The sequence below is a fragment of the Thermobia domestica genome, chromosome 2 (genome assembly GCF_964235325.1).
Source record: "Thermobia domestica chromosome 2, izTheDome1.hap1.1, whole genome shotgun sequence".
NCBI lineage: Eukaryota > Metazoa > Arthropoda > Insecta > Zygentoma > Lepismatidae > Thermobia > Thermobia domestica.
In genome coordinates, this window is record NC_137455.1 from 314898156 (window position 1) to 314909827 (window position 11672).

General features: G+C 32.6%; 1 protein-coding gene across 1 annotated transcript in view; it reads left to right on the forward strand.

The window, feature by feature from the left end:
- Positions 1 to 11345, forward strand: part of LOC145678634 (epithelial serine protease-like) — a 52673-nt gene extending 41328 nt beyond the window's left edge. Inside the window, exons 6-7 of the mRNA XM_081749001.1 lie at positions 7718 to 7857; positions 11079 to 11345. Of these exons, the coding sequence (XP_081605127.1) occupies positions 7718 to 7857; positions 11079 to 11243 (305 nt within the window). The 3' untranslated portion in view covers positions 11244 to 11345. The remainder of the gene's footprint in view (positions 1 to 7717; positions 7858 to 11078) is intronic.
- The last annotated feature ends 327 nt before the right edge of the window (positions 11346 to 11672 follow it).

Below are 11672 nucleotides of genomic sequence, written 5' to 3' on the forward strand. Positions count from 1 at the left end.
ATACCATCAAAGATTGTGTGTGTGAGAGAGAGAGAGAGAAAGAATAAAAATTAAAAAAAGTGGAAAATAATCAAGAAATTGGTTATCTAAATTTCCTATATTCTATTTGGTAATAGATATTTGGAGGGAAACCAGTACTCTTCAGACTTCCCACATTTTATATTTATTTAATAAAAGGGAATTAGCTACTCCAAAACAGAGACTGTAAAAAAAATAATAAGCTGTTCCGAAGTTGTTTATAGGACAAGATAATAATAATAATATTATACAATTGTAATAGAAAAAATGGAAACAACAACATTCCAAAAACAAGAAACGAAACAAAAATACACAACGCCTTGTCACTCATTCTCTTCATCTAACCCGCCGGCCAGCCGACATTATCGGCCGCATGTGCATCCAATCATAAGAAAACATTGCCCCCGAGAAAATCGGTGTCTGCGATATCGCCGACAATATCGGGGGCTTGGCCGACAGCATCAGCGTGTCAGAGGATCGGCCGATAATGTCGGTGGCGTGTGCAAACGCACTAAGTGTGTATCTATTTTTATCTTAGAAAATTATATATAATCCAACACACACACGCACACATACACACTATATATATAGTGATGGGCAGTGGGAATATTCCCGGTGGGAAGAAATTTAAAAATGGGAATATTCCCGGGTTTTTTCCGTGACCTATAAATTCCCGGGAAGGAATTTATTTCCAAATTTTTACTTCATCTTCCAAATTATAAGAACCATATGACTAATTACTTTATTTTAATATATTATTATTTACTTCTAGGTTTTAATAAATTTGGAGGTTAAAAATTTGAAATTCTTTGATTGTACTTTATATAACTAATAATATGATTTTTGAGTTCCATTTTCATTTGCACTAAAAACTAAGCTAATTGTTTATATTGGGGGGCCAAAACTAGCAAAAAGTAGGATAATTTACTGAAGAAATGAGTTGATAGTGATGTTCAAGTAGTCATGAAAGTATCGAACACAATTTTTTAGGGCAGTAAGGGATTTGTACAAACCGTAAAGACAAGAGGAAGTGATTTATGTGAGAAAAGAAAGTAAATTGTTGGTAACGAAGATAGAAAACAACGTGCCATGCGGGGCTTTAACCCGTCTTCACTCACTAACGATCGCGCTGCAATGCTGTCTGAATTTAATGTTGGTAACATAATTTAACGTATGAAACCATAAAACTACTGCATCGGAATAGAATATCGCAAAAAAGTAGGTGCAAAAGCTGGGCCCCAATGCTAAACAACAGACAGAATTAGCAAAGTACTAATTTACAAATGATGAAAAGGTACCATTTTGTAAAGTAATTTATAATAGAATTAAGTAAACTTATGTAGAAACAGAGATGAAGTACTATTAATAAACCCTGAACCACCGTTAGTAATAGACGTCGGTCTGTCTCCTCTCTCTGACTCGAATTTCTGAAGAGGTACTCGGACTTTCTTACATGTGGATTAACGCACGAAATTTCGAGAAATGGGCAGGAGGAAAGGTCGTGTGTGGCAATGTAACATGCAAAATTATAAAGATAAGAAAGTATCTTGCGAGTATTGTGAACATACATATTTATGTGCAAATGTTGACAAAATTGTTTATAACATTTAAAAATATGTTAATAATATCAGTAGTAGAGTCAAGTTTAGAAAAGCCGTTTAGCGGTTTAAAAGTATTAGGACTTACTATATAATTTTCACACATATTTAATTGATAGAACATATTGTAAATAAATATACATTTATGCGTTTTCTCTAAATATAATAGAATATTAATAAAATAACATAACATCGTTCAGAATATACATTTTAAAGACTCCTCTGGGGACAATAGTAATAACATACTGTGATATGAAAACGAATTTATCTTTGAAATCATAATATATTAATAGAATGCAATTTTCTTTGTGATTGTACATAAATTCCCATTTACATATTACATGTGAATTTCGAGAAATAGGTAGAATGAAAGGTAGTGTATGGGAGTGTCACGTGCTAAAAAAATAAAGATAAGTAAGTATCTTGCAAATTTTGTGAACATAAATATTTATGCGCAAATGTTGATAAATTGGTGAGACATGTATCTTCTGGCATTTACCCAATCTAATTGGTTTATAAAATTTATAAAATTAATGTGATTATAATATTAGTAGTAGAGTCAAGTTTAGAAAAACCACTTATATATAAATTTAAACTGTTTAACGGTTTAAAAGTATTAGGACTTACTATATAATTTTTTCACACATATTTAATTGATAGAACATATTGTAAATAAATATACATTTATGCGTACTCTCTAAATATAATAGAATATTAATAAAATAACGTAACATAGTACAGAATATACATTTTAAAGACTCCTCTGGGAACAACAGTAATAACATACTGCGATTTAAAAACGAATTTATATTAGGAATCATAATATAGTAATAGAATGTAATTTTCTTTGTAATTGTACATAAATTCCCGGATAAATTCCCATTTTGGGAATCTTCCCGGGAATATTCCCAGGGAATATTCCCGAAAAATATCTTCCCGGGAATTTACCCATCACTATATATATATTATTGTATATATACGGGGTGTTCCATAAGTCCCCTAACATAGCGTAAATATTATCGGTTTTACAACAAAATGTAAGAGGGGAAATCATCACCAAATATGATGTTTTCAATCCAAAAGTGAAGGAATTTTTAAATCGGACTACTATTTGGGCTGTACACTCTTTACGCGCCCAATAATGAAAATATAACGTTGCCATTTATCTGGATCAACAACATAAGTGAATGAAGTTACTGTCTTTTACGCTAACGTATCGATGGTCAGCCTCCATTGAAAACACAGCTCTCATTCACCATACTGTTACAAAATTTATTCACCTCCTGACCCGCCCTTCCCTCCCTCTATTAATGGAAACGTTGCATTTTCATTTAACAATATGCACATAAAGACTACAGCCCAAACGGCTAGTCCGATTTAAAATATTCCTTCACTTTAGATTGAAAACATATTTGGGGACCGGTTCCCCTCTTATATTTTGTTGTACATTTTGTTGATAATAACAGAGTTACGGTATGTCAAGGAAGTTTTGAGACGCACTGTATTTAAATGGCTAGGGTAAACTACCCAGTTATGGGCCCGGAGGAAGTTTAAAAAAATCATGTATTTCACACATTGTATCACTAAATTTTGTGAGTTTCTTTATTTCATGAACAAATAAATTTTTCCTGAAAGGAAGTCTATTTAGACATAGTAAAATCATAATGTATTTATTTATTTATCTTTTAATGAGAACCCGAAAATGTCTAGTTGTTGGTACTTACCAAATAGTCATTTTGCACTTTCAAGCCTAATTATTTGCACTTTATATTTAACTTATGTTAGTCCTACCAATGTACAAATTTGTGTGCGGAATGAAATGGATATTTCTCCCACTCTAAAATTTTTGCGAAAGATCATGAAGAAATAAACCAATTTTCAGATTTTACCAAATGTTTTGGTAAGGAGTAACTTTGTTACACAGGGTGTTTTAGAACAAGACCGGCAACGTTTGAGAGGTGATTCCTAACACCAAAATAAGACAAAAAGTATTGACCAGCCTCTGGTCAAAAGTGCATAGTTTGGGAATTACAGGCTGCTGGAAACGTGATAAAATTAACTTAAAAGGTCCATTGCTACACTGCTATGAGACTGATCGGAGTTGAGTCAATACATCATTTAGGAATTAATATGCGTTATATCTAAATATCTATGTTTCAGAATTCCCCGGTACTTGCGCAACAATTTTTACAGAGGCAGTTGGAAAGTACTTCAAACCTTTTGAGTACTGTTCAGCTGCTTCTCCAAAAATTCTTGAGCAAATTCTGGGAGATTCTGAAACATGGATATTTGGATAGACCACGTGCTAGTTTCTAAGTGATGTTTTGACCCGACTCCAATCGGTCCCATCAAACTTCCCTATGATAGAATTAGATTATTAAAAAAAAAAAATAGGATTTATAGTACAGATGAAATGTAAAATCAAATTATGAGAATACACCAACAATTTATCTGCTAAGGAAGTGTGGTTTTATTACGGAAGTGTACGGAATCTTTTGAGTCATTGTTTTTGAGGGTCTGGTGTAAGCGGAGTAACCCGTGGGTGCGCTCGTGCTCAGAAATAAGCTTAGTGGCTAAGGCATAAGATTCTACAAGGCAGTTAGTGACCAGTTGGGATAGTCTTTTTAAAATTAAAAATCAAGAAAATCAGTATTTTTTTTTATTTTAACGCTTTACTCTTATTCCATGGTGGCTGAAGGAGATCTACTGCCTTTAGTGGTATCTGAACATTTTTTTTGTTCTACTGTACCCTATCCCTTACCGGAATTGAACCCTGGATAGCGAGCTCCGAAGGCAAGTGTGCTAGATACTAGACCAAGTAGAAGACCTTAAAATCAAATTAATCTCTAGTAGACTGTTACCTTGAATAGTATCAAATTAACATCTCTAGAACTGCTTTATATCCTTGTGCCAAGCAAAGGGGGTCTATGTACACTCATGTCCAAAATTATTGTCCCATATCTATAATTGTCTTCTTGTAAGAATATAATTTGATAATGATTTTGCAGGTTGCTTTAAATACTGATACTATGTGTATAATCGGGAAATGTATGTTTGTGGTAAATTTCATAGGAAAAGAATTATAAATATGAGAATTATAATGAGTAAAATAAAATGTTGCTAAATGGACAAGGCAATTTTATTTTCGTTTTACTGTTCCTATTTACTGCTCTTTTGACATGAAATTTGCCACATGTCATTTGAAATTTGCCATATATACACATACTAACATTGTAAGAAATACTGGGCGGATTTGTTATCAAATTTTATTCCTAGAACAACATATTTATAGACATGCGACAATAATTTTGCACATGAGTGTACATTAGAAATTCTAATTTTTGATACCGTTCAGGAACGTAGTTAGAGTTCTGATTTTGGGAAGCCATATTAGCAAATGGGCTCCATATAAACAACTTTAAATAAATATTTGGAGGGCTAAGCCAACTTTTAGGGGGTCCGTGGGCCTCCATGTCCTCTCCTAGCTATGTTCCTGGCACCGTTGTAAGCATGCGACGAATGTACAATTTTCAACACTATGACATAAATGCACATTCTTTAGGGCTTAACGAAGCGATCAACATAAAATATGTGCAACATTTCCATTAGAACAATAAATAACGCGAAAACACTGAAAACATATTCCTTAACCTATTGCCTAGAATCGAGCAGAAAACTTCAATATCATGAAAGCCTTTCACTTAAAGGCGAATTTTTTACAATAAATTAAAAAAAATAAACAGACGCCACTTGGAAATGTCATCGACAAAAGACAGGGGAAAAAGTAGATAACGCCGATGTTAATAAATCTGAAAAAATCTACAAAGTGAAAAAAAAAAAAAAAAAAACAAATGGCCTGTGCCAATTTCAGGGTGATTTACCCTGTACTTTAATGAAACGAAACGAAACGAAACCATTTGGTATGTTGAGATGGAAACACTTTGAGAAGGTAGATCCAACTGAGTTTACTACAGGCGCTAGAAGCGACCTACGCAGGTGACCTCTCTTGACACTGATACAAACTACGTAGTGGATCCGCTCGCTTTAAAAGTTAGGAAACAAATAAAATCCCATACCAAAAATCTACCTTCATTGTGGTCAGATTGCTGAAGAAACAGCAAGTATGTATGTATTCTCAAGAGTATCTATGAAAATACCTACCAGAACAGCATGTATGCTTATCAGAACAAAATTCAAAATAATATTTAAAAGCATTTTTCGACATTAGAATCATTTCGACATTAAAAGCATTTTTCGACAGTTAATTATATTTATGTTTTCCGGTTATCTTCGCAACCCCCATGAAACCCTCTCGCGACCCCAAGGGTGAGAAATCCTGTCCTTGAGAACACAAAGAAAGAAGGAATACTATTGCCGATACCGTTAACTGAAGTAATCATAGAACTGTTGCTACCTTTTTCGGCTGAGTTGATAGATAAAACCTGTTTCACACCTTTTGGAGCAAATAATTTTAGTGGATTGTGCACAGTAGATAAATCTCTCTCATCCACATTTGAGATTTCTTGTGAGTCAAACTTGTACTTTCGAAGAGCTTCTGTGTAATTAAAAAAAAAAAAAAAAAAAACCTCCGCAACCGCAGTTCTGTTAAATCCCAAAGTGAGTGAAAGACTTGTTCCTTCAGGTTATCTCAACGATAAATGAGTTTTATTATCTTCTAACGATGTTCAGCCATTCTTCTCCACCCATTTTATTTATCTCTTACATGGGAACAGTCTTATTGTTTATTACAGCAAACTCGTACGCCGTCTCATTCATATTTTTGTCAAACCATGTTTCAGTCGAGCTGCTTCGATGAGGTAATTCACTCACAAAGACTTTTGTCCGATGTCAGGGCAGTTTTTTGGACACTCGAAAAAGACTGTATGGACATCATAATTGGGATTGCAATGAAACTCTGCGCTAGAGTCTCTAAATTTACTTTAATAAGAAGCAACAGCAGAGTTCGATACTTTAAGTGCAGCATGCCTTACAGATGCTCTATGAGACAACACTTTTTGAACAGCTGTTTATTACATTCTTGTGTTGGAATTGATCCCTTGGCGCCACCTTTGCTGCAAGGCATCGTTTTGTGCTGAAACAAAACAAAGCAAACTCATGTAATTAAAGGATTACTTTCACATTCACTGTTAGTCTAACATTTTAACATCCTTTCCTCAAAACTCAATGTGTGCATAGCTATATCCATGAAATTTGTTCCATGTGAAACTTGCCACCTTAATAGGAATTTTCTAACATGCTTTTTTCTGCGAATTTTGTTTTAGGCCTCGAGATGTCAATGTTGTATAAAAATAAAGTGTGTTCAATATTTTCCTAGTTTATATATATAATACTCGCATTTTTTGTTTTCCTTGCAATCTATGTACTATGCAGAAAACAAGGTTTCGGGAAACGAATCTTATTTTGAAGTGATGCACCAGGGATAAGGAAAAAACTGCCCACTGGTACATCAAACTATCATGTTCCTTGGTACAACAACCGTTCCATTTGTAAACAGAGAATTTTTTAAGGAAATTAAACAAGTTAATTTTAAATTACCTGAGAGTTCAATTAGTAAATGGATATCCTAATTACGTTGCAGAATTTCTCGTCCACTTCAACTTCTGCTCAGTATGACAGAATGCTCAAAAGTACACAACAACAACAATAAGAACAACAAGAACAAGAACAAATAGTTTTGGATACCAAAAATCGATTAGGCCTTCCTTCGAAGAGATCTTGCCGCCATGTGCAACTGATTCGGTGTAACCAAATCACACTTCCAATTATGACTTCAATAATAATTTTTTAAAAAATATATAAATTCAGGAACTCTGTAGGTGTGATGTTCCTTGGTACATATTTTCCCTTGGTAGAGAAACTTTCTTTGTATTAAAATAGAATTCAAGTTAAAACTGTTTTCATTTCTGTCTAAAAACTTGTAACCAAATCAAATGATCACAATGATAGTGGTTAATTTACTTCTACAAAAATATTTGCATATAAAAAAATAGCACCTCAGCTACTCAATTTTGAAAGGAGTGGAAGGAAGTTTTTGTATTGTTATCTCATTAGTATAATTTTGAATTTTTTGTATTTTCTAGATGATGTTTCGAATAACTTCTACTTGAGATGGGTTACAATGACAGTAATAACTAATGATGAATGTTGGGCAGCAGGATGGCACCTAGGACTTGAGGGTATAATATGTGCTGTTGGTGGACCAGGACAAGGTGGATGCTCAGTAAGTAGTTCCTCTTAAGTTATCTCTTACGGAGATTACATTTCAAATTTATTGTTAGGGTCTACATATTAACCAAATATAACAAAATGTATCACAAGCGCTATACAAAATGTTTCATGTTTGCATTTTTTTCGTGGTATTTTCTCCGGATTGTGATATTTTGTACCATCGGTAGATTAGATTATCTTCTGTTCATTTAAATGTCTTATATTATTAACTTTACTATTAATAAGTAAAGTTTCAGGCATTTGAAGACATTTTAGCTTAAACTTTTACGGTTTAGCATGCAAAATATAAATATGCTTGTAGTTTCTTCTTCGATAAAAACATTATAGTAGGATTCTTGTCTTAACTATTTAGTTACAAAGTGCTCATAACAACTAACTAACTACGTTAACTATAGGGCTTATGGAACACGGAGGTTGAATGCTGCATTCACAAAAGCTCTCGATTGACTTCTGTCCTCAGCCAACTAGATCCACTTCATAGTTTGCATTCCTATATCTGCGAGACCCATCTTAAGGGGGCAGACTACTAAAAATGATATAAAAGCTAAACATTTTTCTTTTGCCCATTTCTCGTAAGTGAAAGGAGATAATTAAATGTAACTTACACAATAAAAGATAATGCTATTTTAAACCCGAAAATTCGATTAGGAAGACTTTTCAGTTTTGACACCCATAGAAATTCTAGTGTAACCAGAATATAAATTAGTCAAAAATCTAGGTTAAGGCAATGGCTAGAAAAATACACTCAATGGTAATTCATGACTTAACGTGTATTGGCTCCTTGTTAAACACTTTATAAATAATATTTGTATTTATTTTTTGTTAAATAGAAAGTTATTAAAATGACACTTTCTGTTTATTACAAAATAAATACAAACACTATTTTTTAAAAAAAGTTAACAAGGAGCCAATACAACATGACAAGTCATCATTTATATTTGAGTTCATTTTTCTAGTCGCTGCCTTAACATAGATTTTTGGGTAATTCATATTCTGGTTAAACTGTAATTTCTATGGATGGCAATACTGAAAATTTTTCCGATTAATATTATTGGATGTAGAATAACATTATCTATTACTGTAGTAAGCTTCACTTCATTATCTCTTTTCACTTACGAAAAACGGGCAAAAGAAAAATGGTTAGTTTTTGTATCATTTTTAGTAGTCTGCCCCTTAATATTGTCCTACCATCTATGCCTAGGTCTTCCTAATGAACGCTTTCCGATTGGATTTCCAGACAAAACTTTGAAAGTGTTCCTACTTTCTTCCATTCTCGCTACATGACCTACCAACCTGAGCCTCTTAGACTTGATGACCCTAACAATGTTAGTAAACGGTATAAATTATGCATATGGTTCCTCGTTATGAAGTTTCCACCATTCCTCATTCTCGTTCGTCTTGAGGGCGTATATTCAGGATTAAGGATTTTATTTTCAAATACTTTCAGTCTGTCTTCTTCCCTTATACGACATTAAACAATAATATTACGCATATATACAAAACAAAGTATTCAAAAGGTGTTCACCAAATTCAGTCTTTTTATGCGTATTATGTGACATACGAGGGCGACACTGTAAATACACTTCGTTGTCCTAAAAATATAATGCAGTAGTTACTGGTCATACCTTTTATATACAGTAATAAAGAATTAATATTATTAGTAATAATAAGTGAAAACCACACTGAGTACTGAATAAGATGTGACATTTTGCTCTGTATTCTAAGACGTAAGTTACCACTGAACTAAAATTTGTTTCTTATATAGTCAAATAGAAAGCTTAATTGATTAACAACAGTTTAGTTTATAGTTTATAGAAACAATGTTTTTGCTTTGACAATTAAGTGACTTAACACTGTCTGTCTAGTAAAGAAAGGTGCCAGCTACTTTGAAATCTCACATGGTGAAGACAGGTGAGAATGATTCTAATAATGTTGAAAGCATACTCGTATTTACTCGGCGGAAAATTATGTCTCTCTGTGTTAAAATGTATTGCTAAATATAAATAGACAGGGAAACTGCATACAAACTGGAACAACACAAATCATGAAATATGATTCAGTGAAAGTTTCTAAAACAGACCAAGGTTAAGCGTCACTGTCATACTTTACAATGCAGTAACGCATAATACGCGAATTATCAGATCCAAGTTTTTTTTCGTAGTATGGACAACATCTCTCATATTTCCTTCTTTGCCAAGTTTTATTTAAGTTGAACAAAAATATTAACAATATTGAACATTTGATGTGAAGAGAATTTTTGTCTGTTGGATTTGCAGGTATCACTCTCGTACTAAAACTGAATGAAATAACAAAATATCATTAATAAACATTTTTTAAAAAGGAAATCTATACAGTATCCATTAAGCGAGGGTTTTGTTTAATTTTCAATATTTTATTTTCTAATAAAATAGTCAGAATTAAATTCTCAAACTAAAGAAAGTACAGCAGTATTGTGTTATGTTTCTAGGGGTACTGTAAATATCAAATCCATGTAAGATAAAGGTAGTATAATTCTTCTAAATAAATCATCAAATGGAGTTACATGTAGGTTGAAAATAAAGTGCCAAATGGAAACATTTTTACTGATCCCTTTTGCTGTAAAGCTGCATGTATGTACGTGAGATGAAAATATAGGCTATTATTCTGTGTTTGTAGTAAGAAGTAAAAAAAGAGTGTTATTTTGTATGAAATAAACGTTGCATAGAATTAGCGATATGCAAATGATTTTTACCAAGAAGCAGTATTATTACTATTTCTCGTTGATTAATATATATAGTTATGGTAGGAACATATTAAGATTTCAATATGTCTTGTTGAATTATGTGTGAAGAAGTTCAGGGCGTCGAACTGAGGATTCTATGTCATTGAGATAAATACTTGAAGAACCGAATTCTTATAAATGCTATTCTCAATATACATATATGGGTGATGTGCTAATGTTTTGTCCCATTGGATCCTATTATTCTTTGTCTCTTCTCTTTAGATCGAAGTTCACAACACCATACTTCAAATATGTCCTCAATTTACTAACGATAGCAGATGAACACACACACACACACACACAGACACACACACAAAAAATGTTGGACGCAGAAATCGAATCCTGAGAAAAAACACTATATTTTTTATTAATTAGTTTATTAATATATATGTATACTAGTAATACATGATATTTATATGATAATTTTATTATTGATACATTCCTATTAACAGGGAGACAGCGGCAGTCCTCTTGCTGTGATTGATGGGGGAAAATTTGTTCATCTTGGAGTTTATTCCTGGTTCGATGGTGGATGTCCATCATCCATGCCTTTGGGTTATACACGAACGTCTTCACATCTAGATTGGATTGCACAAACTACAGGACTATCAGTTTAAAACATTCCACAATATTATTCATTATATTTATGTTTTTGGGTTTGAATATTTCTGGTGTGTGACAGTTGTCACATACTTTAAAAATAAATGCCAATTGTGCAAAAAATAAATTTGGATATATGCTAAAACTATCGTGTATAGTGAATGTAACAATTATCATTCTGTATTGACATAAATTAATGAACTGTATGATATAAATAAATTTGGATATATGCTAAAACAATCGTGTATAGTGAATGTAACAATTATCATTCTGTATTGATATAAATTAATGAACTGTATGATATAAATAAATTTGGATATATGCTAAAACTATCGTGTATAGTGAATGTAAATATTATCATTCTGTATTGATATAAATTAATGAACTGTATGATATAAATAAATTTGGATATATGCTAAAACTATCGTGTATAGTGAATGTAACAA